Source organism: Cyprinodon tularosa, unplaced genomic scaffold (assembly GCF_016077235.1).
Source record: "Cyprinodon tularosa strain WSP-4 unplaced genomic scaffold, ASM1607723v1 ctg425, whole genome shotgun sequence".
Lineage (NCBI taxonomy): Eukaryota > Metazoa > Chordata > Actinopteri > Cyprinodontiformes > Cyprinodontidae > Cyprinodon > Cyprinodon tularosa.
In genome coordinates, this window is record NW_024039147.1 from 397,982 (window position 1) to 417,837 (window position 19,856).

Here is a 19,856-nt window from a genome sequence, read left to right on the forward strand (position 1 = left end):
CGGAAGGCTGCACCTATGCTAAATATATAGTTTTCCCTCTTCTTCTTCCTTTCATATAGTAGAGCATTTTTTTGTCCATTTGAAAGTTTGGCCTCTGGGCATGGACATAAAGAGCGTGTTCCAGGTGGATAAGGAAATACTGCTGGGTTTGAATAGGGTCAGGGGTGAGGAGTTCAACTCTTTCAATAAATCACAGCAAGATGTTTTGACATCTGAGAGAAGAAGTGTGGGCTGTATGAAATATGTCTTTCGAGAACAGACACAGGGGCCTCAGAACATATGAGAGCAGAGAAATGTATATATTTAGGTGCTTTTCACTCAGCAGCTTTACAGGCAGTTAGTTATCCAAAGTGGCTGACAGGTTTATCTTCCTTTTATCCCTCTTTAAGGGGGAAGGGGTATGCTGATGACATATAACAGATGCTCCTGACTTTTTATCTTTCTGCTCAAATGTTTTTCAACTTATCTGAGCTGTGTTTGAGATTGTAAATATGACTAAAACTAAGATTAAAGACTCCAAAAGAAAAACAGCTTGGGTTTGTTTGCTGCACGGAAATCCTCATATTGCTTCTGTGTTATATATCGTTGAAACGGCCGTCGTTTGACATTTGTTAACTGTCTAATAACTCAAAGACTTGTAGTAAGAACAGATGCAGTGTCTTGCAAAACAATTTATATCCCATATCATTTTCTTTATTGAAACCATAAACCAACTGAAAGAAAATAATAATTGTTAACCGAAACAATTTCAAATTGTCTACAAAAGACCACCTTAAGACAATAATTTGTAGATGCACCTTTCAGTGCTATTAAAGCTGCAAGTATTTTGGGTTATGTCTTCACCAGGCCTTCACATCTTGTGACTGCAACATTAACTCATTAGTTTGTGCGGAAAATATCAGGCTCTTTCAGGGTTCAGGTGTTGACTAGAGCTGTAGATTTCTACAAATCCTCCTCTTCAAATCCTCCTAATTTACTAAGGCCATCCTGGTTGGTCCTTTGTTTCTTAACATTTTTGCCCAGGTTGTCAAGTAAAGTGACAGACATTTCTTGGTTGGTTTGCAGTTTTTTCATTGTCCTTTTTTTCACTTGTAATTTATTGAGCAGTTATTGAGAGAGATTCAAAGCTTTGGACGTTGTTTGATCATCTACTGCTTTATTCCAATACATAACTTTCTCCATGACCTGTATGGTTTGTTCATATGTCGCATCTTAACTGTTAGACTTACTGAACTGTTTTGTCCAAAAATAAATTAATTAAACATTTAAATGGCCAGTTGTATTTCCAATTTTTGGGGGATTTATAAAATAGAGATAAAGTAGCGACAGAAAAGGAATGGTTTGCCTGAAGCACAAATCTTTGCTGTGCAAATAAAACATAAATCAATCTTTTTAAATAAAAAGTTCTAAAGTAAGGTGTCATTAAAACTTACATCCCAGAGTCAGTCCAGGTTGGGCAGACGTTTTAGCCCCACCCAATGTGTATGTGTTTGTGGTGGGTCTGGTCTACATTTTAATGGTACAGGATGACATGTGTGTACTCGTGTCAGCGACTACCCCAAACAGTTGTAAACTGCCTGTTTATGAGGTTGAGGTGCTGAAGAAAAGCAGCACTTTTTCTTTTTTTTTTTTTTTTTTGAGCTTCTTACCATCTGGTTAGAAACATGAGAGAAACAGAGAAGATACAGAACTCTGATACCTAAATACAAAGCACAGCAGATTGAATTTAGCCAGAATGTTTATGCTGGAAATTATCAAACTTTAAATAAGAAAGTAAAATAATTAAACTATCATGATGTTGCCATTCATTGCACAGTGGTTAAAGCTGGATAGTTTTTTTTTTCTTCTTTTTTTTAATTATGTAAATATCAATCAGTTGGGGCCCAATCACAAAATACAGGGGCCCAATCACAATCTGTCCCTAAAGAAAATGTGCAGTCACGTGGCTGCTGTCTGTTTATGCCACCATACTGAATGCCATAAAAACATACAAAAGTGGAGGATCTGCCAACCAATCATTGTCTAAATATGTTGTACATTTAGATGGTGAGTTAAAACAGTGCTATGTTGTAAAAGTTATCTTGTTGCAGTGAAGGATACCTATAATCCGTCAGACATCCCTGACTGACCTACCACGACTTGAACAATTAGTTGCTAAATCACCAAACTTACTTTTCAGGAAAAGCACTGACAGCTTAAAAAAATGTAGAGTTATTTTTTGTACACCAGTGTGAGAGGACGCTACGTTATGCTCCTGGAAGGAGGGAAGCATGGTGGACATATAACCAACACAAAGTGTTCATCCGTTTAGTGTGTATTTAATCCTTTTCAGCCAAATTTTTGTTTCAGATGCAACCCGCAAAAATAAAAATTGTTGATGCAGTTAACATCTGTGGACACAAACTCCATCGTTTTAGTAGCTTCTAGAGCTTTAGCTCCCACCTGTATCTTGTGGTTACTTTGGTATAGATCATTAACTTATTTAAAACATTTTATCAAAAAGAATAAGTAAATCACAGAACTGTCAAATTCTTTACCTTGTGTTTTTGCTTTTCCCAACTAAAAGCAGAAAATAGAAATGAATAGAACAAAATGAATATATAATAGATTACATAATAATAAAAGGTAACATATGAAATAAACAATAAATTCACATTATTGTCAAAAGCACAATGCACATTTCTCAGATAATAAAACATTCCTTTTTTTTTATTGAAAGTATTCATGTAAGTACAAAGTAAATTATGTAGCTTATGTAAGTTAGAAATCTGTTACTTTCTGTTTCCCTCAAATATACTATCTAATATAATATGAAAATGAAATGAAAAATACAACAAAAGATGCCACCCAAGCAAAGATGTGCTGATCTTTTGGATAAGTGAGGAATAGTTACTTACCTAAATGTAAACATATTTACTAAAAAAAAAAAAAAAATCAATTGAGCTTAATATAAACAGAAACGGTTACCGACAAGGCAGGGAATGGGCCCAGGCCTACAACACAAAGTGAATGATGTTGTTAAGATTTAAAAACTGTCCATTGCTCCCAAAAAGATTTGTTGTTTTATTTACTGTAAAGTTATGCTCCTATAATACAAAGTGATGCTTTTACAAATCTTAACCAGGGTTTTTAGAGCTTTAAGAAAACGTTATTTACTTTTTGATGTAACTCCCTTTTCTCCTAGTGATTTTCTTTAGATTAACCACTAGAACTAAAACCATCTGGAAAATTTCTTTTTTTATATATATATATATATATTTCTATCATGTCTTTCCTTTTTACCTTGACTGTGCCTATGTGGGTTAATGCTCCACATATCAGGCATCATCTACTTCCCTATGCAGAGCTACCAACATACCAGACATCAACTGGCTCTGGGAAATTTCAAGTCATCCTCTGCCTTAAGCCAGGTCAAAGTCCAAGATATCCATCTGCTTGAGTCTACCCTAAGCACTGAACAGATCAGCAACCAAGAACTATACACTTCAGAGAGCTTTGACCAAGCTAAATAGTAAAAGATCCAAAGGCAAACTCTAATTGTCTCTAAAATTAGTCAAACATTTCAAAGCATGCTGACTGTTGCAACATGTCGGCTAAACGGATAATTAAACTACTGCAAACATTTAAATTTCAGGAGTCTAAGTCTTCTAAGAGTAGAGTTTTCATTGAATCTTAGTGCTAAATTCAGGCAAAACATAAATTCTGTGGGTCTGAATAGGAACATGTATTTCACTGATATCTAAATACTATTTCTAAAAATTCCACGGTAGAAAGGTATAGCAAAGAATATGAAGGTAAGTAAGGTAAGTAGAAGTTAGTAAATTATTTGGAATCAGCAACGTTTCCTTAGATCTGTCTGTATGATTGAACTGAGTTGTCTTTGTAAAAAGTGCCTTAAAATGGTGGAGAATGGGAAATAAATAAATAAAACTGAATTGAACTAAATTGAATCTGCTTCTAAAAGGAAGTTGTTATTTATTACATCATAAAATGAAATTAAATAGAAATTTGTTTTTTGCTTTTTTTAAATGGTGAGGTAGGTAGTAGTTTGCATTAGAAGTTATAATCTTCACTGTCCTGCAGAGTTAACTGAATGAAGAGAACCCATACATGGTGTTCAAAGCATGTCAATATGTGACAACAAATCATCCAAATTTCATCATTTTCTATCTCCAGGTGTCTATAGGAGAGAGGCGGGGTACACCCTGGACAGGTCGCCAATCCATCACAGGGCAACAACAAATCAGTAAAATAAAATTGTCAAATTCATTTTATCCAGAACTAGAGTTTAAGAAACTTTACAGTAAAGAAAATTTTTCAATACAAGAATAAAATTCTGTGAAGTTAAAAATGTTGGTTACTCAGATTAAAATAGTGCATAATGGAATAGGGTGATTTTTAAAAAATTGCAAAAGTTGTATCCAGATATACTGTATGCATAAAATACTGAATAAAAATGTTGGGAAAAAATCTTATTCAAATATGTTTTATTCTCCACAGTTCTCTTTTTTGGAATGCATGTTATTATACCCGAAGCATACTGAAACACTTTTGTGGTCAAATGGCAAAATTAGTCTCAAATTGGGATTAAGAAGACATAGTACAACTGGCTAACAGCAGACAACTCTTATTTGTGTGTCAGTAATGGCATGGAACAATAATATATAAAAGAAAAACAGAAATTATAATAGCATAAACACTTCAGACATTGGGGTCAGCTTCCATAAACACAGATAACCAGGACAACCAGACCTATTCATGTATTTTGTTTTCTTTGGCATAGCTTGATCAGTATCAAACCAAGGCCCTTTGTCAGGAAGTAAATTATCATTTATAAACTGTTTTGTTAAGTTGTTGTGGCAATAAAGCTTACCGAAGGCAAAAATAAAAGCCCACAGTTATTTTCCATAAAGCATCAGTCAAGATGCTTTGGCAATCTCTGCACACTGACTAAATCATTACTTGGGAAGAGAAATATGCTCCCTATGCTGCCAGTCCTTTAAACAACACATCTCCAAATTCCATAGAATCTGATGTGGAGCCCAGACTGAGTTCATTTCAGCTAATTACGGATTAGCTAAACCTTGATAGAGAACAATTTAAGGGTGATATGTCCCAGTCTTTCCCAGAGCCCAGCTACTGCGGCATGTTATGACGACACATTGGTAAATGAAGTGTAGAAAATGGCTAAACCTTTAATTTGTTGAAACGTCCTTTTTGTGCTGATTCAAATGGACAAGAAATGTTCATTGATAAGCTTCACAGCTGATGGCAACAGAAGAGTGAGTACGCTGACATAATGGGTTCCATTGTATTCTGTGTGCTTGTGTGTGTATGGGTGTACTTTGACCCCTCAAGATATAATTAAGGACACATTTTACCTAGACTGGGTTTGGGAATGACTTCTGGATCAGGTTTTCACGTGTATGGATATGTGTGTGTGTTCTCACTGTGTGAGCATGTTTGTGTGTGTGTGTTTGCACATGTGCGAGTACCCTAATGTGCCCCATCCCATTCCTTGTACAAGTCGACCTAACCTGCCCCCTGTATGTCTATGACTAGTGCTTCTGGGCTGATTGGCCATATCAGTTTCACTCAGCAGCTCACACACACACACATAAAACACACACAGATCCACACACCTTTAGAGACCAAGCCCTTGTAAAGGCACCTCCTCAGAGACGCGCTATGAAATGTACTCCTTGTTAGGACTTGTGTGTGTATGTGGTGGGGTTGTGGGTGTGTGTGCCTGCTTTTCTTCAGCTGTTTCCTGCCAGTTAAGGGACCAGTAGACTGTGAAAGTCTCTACTTCTGCAAAAAAAAAAAGTAAAGTAACCCACTGATTTTCTGCTTGGAAATGATTAGGGAATCTTTGGAAAATAATAACTGATGATATCACTGTAGAGAAATTTGGGGTTTTCTGTCATTATAACCTGATGCCCTCTCCTAACATAGGAGATACTGCACTAACCATTATTTATACCATGCAGTGCTCTTTGCAATCACTTGCCTTCCCATTTGGAGATATCCCTGATAAAAATGTGAAAAAGCCTTTAAAAAAGAGTTTTCCTGAAATGCATTTAAATGTGCTCACACTGATGAATTAAGACCAGACAATGAGAATAATCCCACATCAAGTTTTTATAATAAGATAATTTAGGTTAGCGATAATTATTGGCAGATAATGGACAATTATGACGTCATACTGATAATTACGAAAATTTAAACTTCCCAGATCTGATACACTGCAAAAAAATTGAAATCTAAATAAGTCTTTTTTGCTCAAATTAAGTGCATTTTTTTTTTTATTGAGGAGGTAAGTGAGACACTTTGCCAATGGAACAAGACAATTTACATTTAAAATAAGAAAAAAACAATTGCATTGTCTTATTTTAAGTGTATATTATCTAATTATCTTATTTTAGGAGTAAAAATACTCATTCCATTGGCAGATCATCTTATCTACCTGCTCTAATTAAGGGTAAATACACTTAATTTAATTTAATTTACTTATTTTTGCAGTGTAATAACTGCTTGATTCTGGCGCAGTTGTTCTGTGCTTTTGCTCGTAACAATCCTCTCTTCACCCACGTCCTTACTGCAAGCTTCTGTTGCATGGACGTAGTGATGTCACATAACTACACTGAATCACTGAAACGTCAAGGCGTCACCATCCCCACGTGTGGGCTCACTTTAGTGTGTCAGAGACAAATGATTCACTCACGGTTTGCAACACATGTTCAGCAGAAGTACCACGTGGAGGGAATAGAAAGACAAGCTACAACACCACAAATCTTATATGTCACTTAAAAATCCTTCATTACAACAGGGTTGGTTAAGAATATAAAGCTGCTAGGTGTACTACGGCTAACCCTGAAAAAAAATGGAAGGTGCCTTGAGTGATAACTATTGATGAGACATTTGATAAATATGAAAAGATGAACAGGAATAACCCTAGTTAACTGTTACCCTAGTAACAATATTACTGCAAATTTAATTTGGAAAAATCAAAGCTACACCCTTTTATTTGGTTTACTTGGAGATTTTTTACCTTAGATGTTTAGAAAAATATACACTGGTTTATTATCAGTCATCATCTAACAGAAACAGGAAATTATTTGTTTTCAAAATTTATTGTGAAAAAACATTATTGTGCATCCCTATTTTGTACTTCAATGATTTTACTTCAATAAAAACAACTCACATCTTGACAGATATATATACTAATCTAATTACTCAGATATCAATATAAAACATTGCAGTTGTTCATCTTTGTTTTACTGCCTTTGATTTTTTTTCATACACAATTGTTATAAAGTCAACTAAATGAATACAAGAAGACTTGTTGGAGCTATTTATTCTTTATTTCTTTATCCATTTGAATTGTGTTAATTCCTAAACTTATATATTTTTTGTATTATTTACAGACTTAATTTATAGGTTAATTGTTGCATTTTTGTGCATCTATTTTTTGTTGTTTTATTATTATTTTTTTTTTTCTTTATTTTATGTAAAACAGGAAGAAATGTGGGCGGTCCACTTTCTATAATTGTAGGAGCCTGGTAAGGACCAGCAGGCATTTGGGTTAGGGGCCTATGGGTTTTTACCAGTGCAAGAGAGGTAACAGGGCAAGGAAAGTTTGAACTCTGTAATGTGACAAAATATAGGAAATAAATCAACTAAACATCTACAAGTTTGGACTTCCACTTCTTTTGCCTGCGTCAAGAAAACGTGACCCCAGTGCCTATAGTGGCTTATTGGAACTTAATTGGATGTTTGGTTTGACAAACAATTGCCACTACAACTAAGTAGCCCGTTTATTTAAAAAACAAACACATCACTAAATAATTTTAATATAAAAAATTCAGAGGAATTAAATATAAATGGTTAAAGCATAAACCATTAAGATCCGCTGATTTAAATGGTTCTTTTATTCTCCTTTCCAGGTAAATAAAATGCTTTTATGTAGGATTGTGTCTCAACTAGAATTTCTGATGACCTTATTTTACAGTAAGTCATGAAGGTAATGAATGCTTTTTAAGCGGAACTGATCAAGCAGTGATTACCATTTTGGCAACATTATTAAGGACTACAGGAAGTCTATAGCTGCACGCTAAGAGAACAAAGCTACGTGTCAAATGCAATCAGTGTTGGACTGAATAGTAAGAACACATGATTTGTACTGACATGTAATAGGAAGGTTTGTCATAGAAAGGTTGTGTGTGTGGGTGGGGTGGAGAAGGGGTAGGGGTGGGGGGTTCAGGGGCTCAGGTTTGGGATTTTCAGGATGAGAAAATAGACTGGAGTCATTTTAAGTTTCCTGAGATATCGCATTTTGTAGGGATCGCAGGCTAGAAATAAATGTTCAACAGACCACATCATACATATGTGTGGACCATGATTTGCTCAGCTAAATTATGAAAAAAATATATGATATATGTAACTTAGACCATTAAGATTGAAAAGGATAGTCATTTATTAGCAGTTTTTAACCTCTAATCTAACCAAAATAAGTATGAACAATCTCCTACCTGTAGACATTATTGGGGTACTGACTGTAACTAAAGTGCAAAAGTCTAAAATTGTATAGGGTTTATTGATGCTGGCAAAAAAAGATCAAAAGAGTAGTTTGAAATGCTTGTAGGAAGGTTTTCTTTTTCCGATGAAGTGTATGCATTCATGAATTATTCATGAAGTGAATGCATTGTAATAACCATGTTAAGACACATTAAAACCTCCTAATATTTTACATCAGCTCATTCTTTAAGCACATCCAAACATAATTATGTTTCAAAATTAGAATTCAGATCCAGAATCATAATACTATAATCAATTGGCTAAAAGTAGAAACATCAGTTTTGATTGTGTATTGTCAAATAAGACCAACCTGCACCAAAGGCGAAGAAGAAGCTCTTGTCAGGGTGCTCCTCCAGCAGGGCTTTGACCCTCTTGCCCATCCTTTCATTCCTCTTGTAAATGAGCTCTTGTCGGAAATAGGCATCAATTTCCTGAGCAGTTATCTGCTCACTGGGTGGCAGGGTCAAATTGTTGAAATTAGGCACCTTGGATTGAGAACAAAAACTTTCATTTCACAATAATTTGAATATATCGATTTTTTTTTTAAATTTCAAAAATATTTCTATAGGAACTAACAAAGATGAAACAAAATGACATTTCAAATTCCTCAGTTAATAGAAAAAAATGAGGCAATTGATGATACTGGTGACTAAATCAATGTAAAAGGAAATGAGGAAATGTGGAGGAAAGTATGGGTCAAGACTATTATACGGTAAGAGGTGAAAATAAAAGGATAAAATGTCATTGAGAAAAACTAAATGTTGGCTGGTGAAGAAGTCTTTTACATGTATTGAGTTCGGAATGTTTGTAATAAGAAAAGGTAGGATTCAACATCTGGGACAGACCTGTGAGGTGTCATGGTTGAAGATGATTGAATTGAGATCCCCACAGTTGTAGTGTCTGATTAGGTCCTCGGTTGTGTATGGAACCTGAAGGCTTCCTGCTCTCAAAGACTCCTGCTGCAGTAACGTCTGATTCAGGGCAAAGATCACCTAGAAAGAGGCAAACAAAAAGAATTTTTTTTATGCAATTGCAAGGCTGTAAGTCTTCCTTTTCTTCCAAAATATGCGCAATATCATTGCAGGTGGACAAAAAAAAAAAAAAAACATTTAACCACATTAAGCTTTCACTTTTGTTGTAAATTTTACTGGAACTTTTAAACCTCTATAGGATCAAACTACTACAGAAAATCAAAGGCACAAACATCATTGCAGGATTTGCATAAGCTCATGCCATTGGATTCCAAGAATTGTAGATTCCAAGAATCTTTGAAAATGTCAAAAACTTTTAACATATCTTTTTTGAGAGTGTAGCATTCATGTTTGATAGTATTCATGGGCATGTGTTTTTTCTGTCAAGTACATTTTTCTTGATGACAGAAATAGAAATCCTAATCAGGTGATTAAAGCAACAATTTTGTTGTGTTTTTTTTTTGTATTGTTATTTTTTTGCTCAGTATCCTGAGTTGCTCCAATGACACTTCGTCACTGGGCTGTCCCATTGTGGGACCCTTGATGTTGCTGAGGGGAGCAGCACAGAGTAGAGCAGATGCCTTCTTGTCACGGGACAAAGAACCCCTCCGTCACCCTCTCTTCTGCACTCCTTCCACCTTTCATCAGCCGTGCATCAAAGTAGTGCTCTGCATATGAAAAGTACCCTGTCTTTTTTCCACACAAATTAGCCTATCACCGCCCCTCCCCAGTTCATTTCACAAAAACACCCTCACATCTGTGCCACGTCTGTGAAGGAAGGCCCTCATCTGCGGGGTCTTTTCTCCGCTCTCTACTCTCCTCTTTCACTACACGCCATGCCTTTCAGCCCCTTAAATTATAGCAGCAAAGGGGAGGAGGAGGGCAGTGAGGTGTGGGTGAGAATCAAATATGTTTGTATTAATATCTGATGTGCAAAAATAATAAGAAATCCACAAAAACTACAGAGGAAATGTTAAAAAATAAAAACTACATATATTGTATGTTGGTGTTTTGTTCTCTCTGTGATCCTCCAATTCTGTAAGAGCACTTAGGGTCAGTGGGTGCATTTTCCCACTCGGCTCCTTTCATCAGGTCCCCCTGTTTCTTCTCTTTGCAGTTGTCCTCTCACCCGCCGCCCCTCTTGCACACACAGAGAGACACACAGACACACCCTTAGCTGATATCAAAGCGAGCGGAGCCAATGAAAGTCAATAATTGTCCTTTGTCATGGAAATGTACCCTCTTGTTGAAATGGAGTGGTGTGGGTGTGCGCGACTAGAGCAAACATCATCACAGTTAGATTCCCACATGTGGAGATTTGGAGTGTTCAGCGGCTCAGCTGAAAGCTCTCGCTCTAGAGTGTGTTAGCTTAAAGTTGGATTTACCAAAAAGACTGGAGAGAAGGATTTGTAGAGAGTCTTTGAAGAAGCACTGCCTCAATTACAGTTAGAAAAAAAATATGTTACTGATGTTACTGGGATCACTGATTGCGAAGAGCAATAGCAACAATTTTGTTTAAAATCTCATAGATTTGGCAGCAAAAGCCCTGAATATAGCTAAGTGCCAGTGCTGCAAATAAAATGTGCTGAGGATGATTAAACTTGTTTTGATGCAACAAAAGCTGAAGGACCAGCTTGGCAATGGAAACTTTTTTCCATCATGCTAAATAAACAACTGCAGCCCCTTTGCTGAGATCATTTCAAATGACATGTAATCAATGGACAATAATGAAGAGGCAGAGGGAAAGTTAAACCATATGTGCAATAACATCTCAATCATGTGATTTCTAAATGGTCATTATTTTAAGACAAGGAAATGAAAAACAATTATATCCTTCTTCCACTTCTTTTTTTTTGTCTCCAAGGAAAAGCTTTGATCTTTGTCTCCTAGTTTTTCATGAAAATTTATAAAATATCTGTCTCTTTGCATTCGGAGTATAAAGGCTGTTAAAATAACTCCTATTTGTTTTATATTTTAGTCATCATCACAGTGTGCACTTATAGTTTTTCATGTTGGTGTTGGAAAATTGGTTTGCACTGTATTTCCCGACTGTTTTAATTACCATGTGTATTACAATGTAATACTGATTGTATTGTAGAAGGGTTGAATTCCAAAATAGGATTACTTTAGAAAAAATACAGTAAAGACAACATATCTGTTTCTTGTGCTTTTACCTTATAAATGTTCAGTGTAAATAAGCCTTGCAAAATGTTCACCTACACAACCAATATTGTTATTTTTGGTCAAAATCCTTGGCCATTTTCCCAATTACTTTTGCTAAAACTAGTGTCTAAAATGCAAGGATCTTGTATTTTACAGTATATTCTGTCTGGTTATGTAAATGTAATTTGCAATTGGACTACTTTTTAGAAACTGTGCACAAAACTTTAAGTTTGGTAGAGAAATATTTAGATGCAAGTCTTGTTAAGAACTGTATTTTGAAAGGATCTTTATTTTTTAACTGAGATTTCTTAGGGTAACTTTGATCTCTTTTTTAATCTGTGCATAGCCTGCCTAGCCATAAAATGTCCATGTCTGTGTAAAACAGTAAAGTATCTACGAGTGACAGACTTTATCATATATGATCCGTTTATAGAGCAGGGAAAACTGTTTGTCCCAGTCTGTTTGAGAGGATTTTATATGTGCAGCAGCCATACTTGAATTAAGTTTGGATCCGTTATCTTTTCCCAGAGGGAACCTGGTAATCTGGCCTCCTGAGCACATAGACCAGATATCTTCAACCTCTAGTTTAGGGAAAACTACAGTGTTTCCCTTGTACGCATCTTATAACAAAGCATTTATGATACGCTTTTCAGCTAAGCACATCTATCAAAGTTGTTTTGGACATGTTGAAAATGTTTGTGGCAGAAGCAGCATCACCACACATTCAATATAGCTGCAAAAAGTAAATAAATGTTAAATCTGCAGGAAAGACTGAATAATTGCTCTCAGTCTCATCTTATATGGCACTATTCTGTCTGCAGTGATAGTTTTTCTCATCATAACATGCCAAACACTTTTATAGCCTGAGACTTTGGAGTTGGACCCATTTAACTGTTATTATTTTAGAAAATCTCTTTCATCTCTTAAAAGGAATCGTGTGAAGAAACTTTCATCTCCAGATAGCCAGGTGATCATAAGGTATAGATAGTAAAAAAAAAATGGCAGCCCATCTAAAATTCCTTTTGCAGTAACAAACTCTATACTGTAGTCCATTTATCGCAATTAACGGACACTATGCAAAGTTGTTACCCCTGGTAAGCGACCTGCACTCTTTTAGTGAAAAGGCTTCATGTTTCAATACAATATATAAATGAATAAAAACTACATCAAAGTTCTTGTCACAGAAAGATTGGATTATAATCTAAACAAAATGTAGACATAATGATATGCTTCTTATTTAACAAGGCCTTTGGCTAGTTCAGGTTCTTCTAATTGCAAGTTCTGGCACCGAGTTAAGAGCGCTTCAGTAACTTAATTTCCAATTCAGCTTTAATGGCATTCTAAACAGGATCATGTGTGTTCCTGTACGCAGCACATCCTTCTGTGTGGGTGTTTTTCTTTGTCTTATGACTGATAGTGTGTCTGATTATGAGTAGAAAACCATGTGCTGTAGTAATTGTTTCAAAGAAAGCAGGCAAACACACAAGCACACACAATTCGGAGCGAACTGTGTGTTCCAATTCAATAAGCCTTGGCTTCCTCCCAAGTACAAATGAAGACTTTCAAACATTCTGTTTCTCTCTGTCTTTGTGATGTTATCACAGTAACACAACTCCTCTTCTTTCCGTCTTGCACACACATGAAGCTGTTTAAGACAAAAAGAAGTGCAGTGATCTCAAGCAGAAACAAGCACGGGGGAAAAAGTCTGATCAATTAGACCAAAGGAAAGGGTTATGAAAAAAGGAAAGTAAAAGACTTGCTTCCAGAGTTAAAATCGAAGTGGAGACACTACATCTTCCACATACTTGAGTCATGTAAAACTTGGTGCGCACAGAGCTTTGTTTTTATCTTTATATTTCTTTCAGTTTGATAGTATAAATCTTGAGGTCCAACTGTGGATACTGTTAAAAATGAAGAATGATATCGTGAACAAATTTGTCACTAGCTATATTCAGTTTATTTTCCAAAATATAAAGCCATTCAAAAGGTGCAATAATTCATGAATAAAAGCCCCCCAGACTAGGAAATACGAGAACCTAGAAGTGAATACATCAAATTCTGTAAGGAGAATAATAACCAAAAGCATATTTAACAATATAAAAGAATTATGAAAAAAATAATTATTTACTAAATAAAAAATATAAAAGTTTGTTGGTTTGCTTACTTCAAAGTGAAAAAAACTCTCCTATTAACAATAATTCATATTTAGGGTACTTTTTACAAATATATGTTTTTAGGCTGAGGAGAAGTTGTGGTACCTGGAAAACCCCACACATGTAAGGGGAGAAAATGCACACTCCATGTGGACATTATCAGATGAAGGGCAACTTATTTTCATAGCTTGAAATATGTTTTTTTTTTTATTTAACATTATAATCTTAAACTTCTTTGCTTCTAGATGTTAGTTTCCCATTTAATTCAACACTATACCATCTGACATACATGTTACGAGCTGATTTTTTTCTCATGCTTCTGACATTGGTAAAAATGTAAACTGAAAATTATTTTTCTGACCCACCTGGATAATATCTTGTCTTTTTATGCAAAGATGGGAAAAAAATGATCCATTATTATGGCGTCAACGGTATATTCAAAAATACATTTTACTGGGGCATAAACATGAACATAGAAAGCACATTTTGTTAAATATTAGGTACTGATGTATTTAAAGTATGTTTGTCAAAGTTCAAGTACCCTGTCTTTTATCTTGTGTATATTAAGATTAAGAATGTAACATGTAGTAAATCATTGCATTTTCTGTCATACCCCCATCAACTACTCAAATAATTACTAACTAAATAGAGGTCCAAATAGAGTAAATAGAGTTCCACAACATGGAAGTTTTCAGAAATGAAGCATCCTTCTTAATTACTTAATGTCATGCCCTAGAAAAAATGCTAAAATATGAAATAAGATTAATCATTTCTTTATTTTTCTCCTTCCGTAAACAATCTTTAAAGAAGGAGAGCTGGAAATGATTTGAAATTGATTATTCAACTGAAAAACTAGTTTGGATTGCTCTGCCATCCATACAATCCCTCATCAGTTTGTATGCAATGCAAATCTTTATCAGGACAGATGCAATACTGTTCATCCATTAAATTGAACCACAAGACAGATATGTAATAATGCGACAGTAGTATTAGAAAATGTCTTGTATTCATAAGGCGGTTTTGGAACAAACTTTGCTATATCACAAGATGAAAAGTTTCCTTATGCTTAATTTTTTTTTTTGACTGATTCTTTGTGCTGAAATGTGGTGAAAACTGTTTCATATTGTAGACTCTGCAGCTAAAAATGTTTTTCTAGTTTTTCTCCAATTTTGGAAGAAATTATTCCAAAAAGCTTGTGGGTTTTGTGGCTTCCAAAATGCACTCAGTCTTATTTAGCAGGCATTGGCAGACATACAGACATGCACACACACACACCAAAAGCATATATCTCTCATCACCCCACAAGCTTTCACTTTCAGGCTAAAAACTGACCATTCAAATACAAATGCACACACCTGTCAAATTGAGTTATCTGCATTGTTTCAACACTGCATATCTCCACCTCCACCCCCCTTCTCTGTCTTTATACCTTTCCTCAACACTTTCTCTTTACGTTTCCTCCTCCTACGCTACACCTCCGCTCTCATTCACAAACTCATCTTTCTCCCATTCCTCCCTTCCTCTTCCTTTTGATCCTATTTATCCCAAGCATCTCCTTCCATCCATCTCTCCCTCCCTCTCTCCTTTGATCTTATACATCCCCTCTATCACCAAGGTCTTTTAAGATTTGACCTCTACATTCCTTAGGTCACTAATGACCTCCTCGCTGTGTTTCTCTGTTTCCGTGCACGTAAGTGTGCACACACCTGTACAAGATTAGGTATTTTCTCTGTTGGTTTCAGTGCTGGTGTGTACGTAGGTGCATGTAGTGTTTAAACGTTTCATCATCATGGATTATGGCAGCCATCACAGAGCTCAAAGTGGACCTTTGAAGATAGGTATATTAATATTTTCCAATACAATGCAAATAGAGAGGAAATATGGGGCCGTTATTTCCTCCAAGGACAGAAAAAGGGAAAGTGAAAAAGAGAAACAGCCAAGCCACATAGGGGAAAACTCCCCAGGCCCATGGCGTTGAAAGTAATGATGGCCAAAAATTGCCCCACCCACCCCTCATTTTTGAAAGTAAAATCCATCCCTAGACATAATTGATATATCCTATTCCTTTTGATCATCAACATTTCAATCTATGAATGTTGACAGAGGCCACTTTCTCCAGCAGGCAGACAGATGAAGTCTGTTAGCACACACACATTTTCTTTATTTTTGAAGCATTCTAAAGAAACTTGTCCTTGATTGGAAAGGGAATGTCTTAAAACAGGTATTAGCTTTCATCCCTGTGCAATTCAACTACTTTGATTGTTTGATGAATTATTTTTGAGAAAATTAAAAAATAAACAAGACATTCCAAAGACTGCATTGATTTGAGTAAAATTAGGAAAAAAATAATAAAAAGAATACTGCGCTAGCAAGTCACATCCTTAAATCCTTTTGGGCAGGTATATCGGTCATCTCGAACTCAGTCAGGTTGGGTGGATAACGTCGGTGAACAGTCATGTGTAGTAGGTCTTTGAATAAAATACACAATATCTTATTGACTGCTAACTGTTCCTTTCTTGTTTTTTTAATGAACTGACAGATGGGTGGGAGTTGTTAAATTTGATTATCTTATCAATCGGGTGAAACGTTTTTGCGTATTCGACCAGCTGGTAAGAGTCCAACAATGCAAAACTATTGGGTTTTGTCAACACCTTTTTGAATAGTACATCACTTGTCACAACTGAAGCCTTAGAAGCGCATTTAGCCATTGTAATGTGAGAAAATGCTTGATAGTTTTGTGTAATTTTCATTATCTTTCAACTATTCAAGCCAAAGGGCACCCTGTTTCCTTATTTTACTTTTTCAAAATAAATCAATTTAATATCAACCCCTTAAGTCACACTGACATCTGCTAAACCTGTTGCAATCACTCAGACTACATTTATTTGACAGTGCAAAACATCTCTCCATCTGTAACTCACTGTGTTCTCTCTTATTTCTCGTACTTTGTGTCTATCCTACACCTACCTCTCTCACTCCCCTTCTCTATCTCCCCCTTGTGCCCTATAAAAACATTCTTGGTGGGCGAATTTACCTTGGTGCCCAGACCCAGCCAAATATTTAGGCTGTCATAGGGAATCAGCCTCAGACCAAAAAGCCCAATGGTTTGAAGCGGCCTTTTTTTGTGTGCATAGTGGGGATTGTGGTGAATGAAAGACCAACTTCTGAGCCCTTCACACCTTCCTGCTTAACAACACTGAGCAAGCTGCACACATCCCAACTAATTCAATGATATTTGAAGGCATCTACATTAAGAGCTACCTGATGGGCATCACAACAGGTGATTACCAGTGATTACCAACATTTAGAAATGCAGCTAGTGAGGGGATTCTACTCAAACTATACGTAATGTTCCAGTACGCTAACATCATAATTGCAACAAGCACAGAAAAGAGCCCTAGAGCTTAAAAATTTCAAAGAATTTCAGGAGAAAAAAATATATTATATGCCACTTTGAGCAGAACATGATAAATTGCAGCCGAAATATAGTGTTATTAGTCAAAGTATCAATAAGTCATATCAAAACAAATTGCTTTTACTGAAAAATATATTTTAAAAAGCCTTTTTATTTCATCCCTTTGGACATCATGTGGTGAGCAGACTAACAGTAGTTTTTTTGTGGACACTCAGAAGCGATCGGCATCCATCTCAACTCAGACACCAATGGTATTGCCACGTAAGGTAAAAAGAGTAAAAGCAAAAACGTTGTCAAGAAGTAATGACAAGTAGAAGAGGCTGCAGTTGTGGGATTTGGCCACATGTGGCAGTACCTCTAACATGCTGACATTCAGCGAGTTTTCATTAATTTTTAAATTGCACAAATTCTTATTGCAAAAATACATTTTTGCTAAATAAAAACACTACAATTTTGAATAAAACTAAAATGTTTTGATAAAAATATGTTTGGTGAGGTGGTTTTCAGCCAAACTGAGATTGTTATTTCACACAACTGCAACAGAAACACTTTTTTTTTCTCATCACATGAGTCACTTGTTCTGCAGCTGGACCTTACTGCTTTTGGAAATGACAAAGAAGACCAGAACTAGTTGGAGGCACTCATTTTGGATGTGATCTGCCATTAAATGGCCATTATTAGCAGTTATTGGTACCATATAATGGCATCAGACTGCGCCTCCTCTACCTTCTAGTAGGTTTCTTATCGCTGATTGTATGCAGCTTATTGTTGATAATAGCTGCTTTGGCCACCTCTAAAACCTCACCCATCATGGGTGATATATTTTTTTTAATTACGTAATAATGACATTTATCAAAGCTTTCATTTAACTGGATGAACAGTTTTTTAAATAACATAACATTTTAAAGAAGCAACCAGGGGATGCTTCAGAAACAATGGAAACAATGGCGCTTTCAATGGAATCATTCTGTTGACTAGGGTTAATAGCCATGAGAAGCCATACCGTGGCGCATATGTATCACTTCAATTACAAGTGGAACCTAAGGTTGAGACTTGGTACTAAAGATGCCTAACACATTATTGACACATAAAGTAAATTTACTAAAAATAAGGGGAAAATGAACAAACAGTTAATTCCTAAGTCCCGAAACAGATACTGTTCTTTAAGCACTTAAACTACACATTCATACACATTAAAAAAGTGTATCAAACAAATGCCAAACAAAGGTCAACATTATACAGTTATCCATCATAAATCATTTAATGCATGACTACTAACAACCATTTTCATTTGATGCTTCAAACAATGTTTTGATTCTATTTTAAATAAATAATGATTTTATATTTCTGAAAGTTAAGCCTAAATTTGCCTCATATATACTAGTTCCTTTATGAAAAACACTCCAGACTCCAAGACAAAATAAATCCTATAGCAGAAAAAGATGAAAGCAATTTTACTCAGGCAAGATGCATTAAAAGACTGAAAAATAACAGAAACCAATTCCAAAAATATGGCTCTAACTTTTGACAACAGAAATCAGAAAGATGTAAATGGAAGCTAAAACCTACCGCATTGTTTACAAATATCTCCAATCTGCTCAAACCACTGGCCTTGACAAAGAAAAAAAAGCCCTGCTGGTGAGGCAAACACGCCTGGAGCTGCACTCATTCATATTAATAAGCATGTAAACACTTTGAGATAGTTGGCACCACTTCTAATGCTCTAAATAAAAACACTGAAAACACAGCATACTTTCCTGTACAAAACGCAGCACCTACACACGAAGAAACACACATTAAGAAAGGGTTTGTGTAATGGAAAATAGGATCCAGTATCCAAACCGTCAAAATAATGGATTTGGTTGTTTTGATGACAGACTGATCCACAAAGGAGACAAGGGGCTGACAAAGTTAAACAGAGGCTAAAAACTGATTTTAGAGGCATACAGGGGGGTAAGAAGTGGATTCAAACTTTAAATAAAGGAAAACAGCAGGTGATAAAGGGGGAAGGTGATAATATCGAAAATAAGAAATAGACAGAGAGAGGGAAAGATGTTACTTTATCAGAGTGAAGAAGTCCGCCCAGGCCTGTTGCCTGACCACAGACACATAAACAGTCAACAAAATATGAAAAACAACCAAATTGTTCATGTGTTTGCAGGCTCGTTTAAACAGATGTTTCCATTTGCATTCACTCAAGATGGTAAATACATAAACAAGAACATCTTATGTCAACTAAAGACCAAACAGCAGCTGACTGAGTTAGGAAACAAAGAGCAAAAGAGTTTAAAAATATATATATATATATTTTAATTAGGGAAAAGGTTCAGAGAGAGAAACAGTCTGTCAAACAAAACAATTGAGGTATACAGCACACTTTAAATGTTTCACAGCTTTTCACACAACAAATAAGCATTTCATCAAGATTAAAGTGATATATAGAGAAGTTCTTTAATAGTGAACCTCCAGTGGTTAACTTTGTGTGTCTATCCTATTAACCTAATCTATTTAACCAGACATTGGCAGAGACAGAAAGAGAAAAAAACCTAAATAGAGTTTTCAAAATGTTAGTAACAG

At 35.6% G+C, this 19,856-nt stretch overlaps 1 protein-coding gene across 1 annotated transcript in view; it reads right to left on the minus strand.

Annotated features, from left to right (window-relative positions):
* Window positions 1-19,856, minus strand: part of trabd2a (TraB domain containing 2A) — a 69,166-nt gene that overhangs the window by 24,728 nt on the left and 24,582 nt on the right. Inside the window, exons 3-4 of the mRNA XM_038299352.1 lie at window positions 9,423-9,569; window positions 8,888-9,062 (exon numbers count right to left, since the gene is read on the minus strand). Coding sequence (XP_038155280.1) covers window positions 8,888-9,062; window positions 9,423-9,569 — 322 coding nt within the window. The remainder of the gene's footprint in view (window positions 1-8,887; window positions 9,063-9,422; window positions 9,570-19,856) is intronic.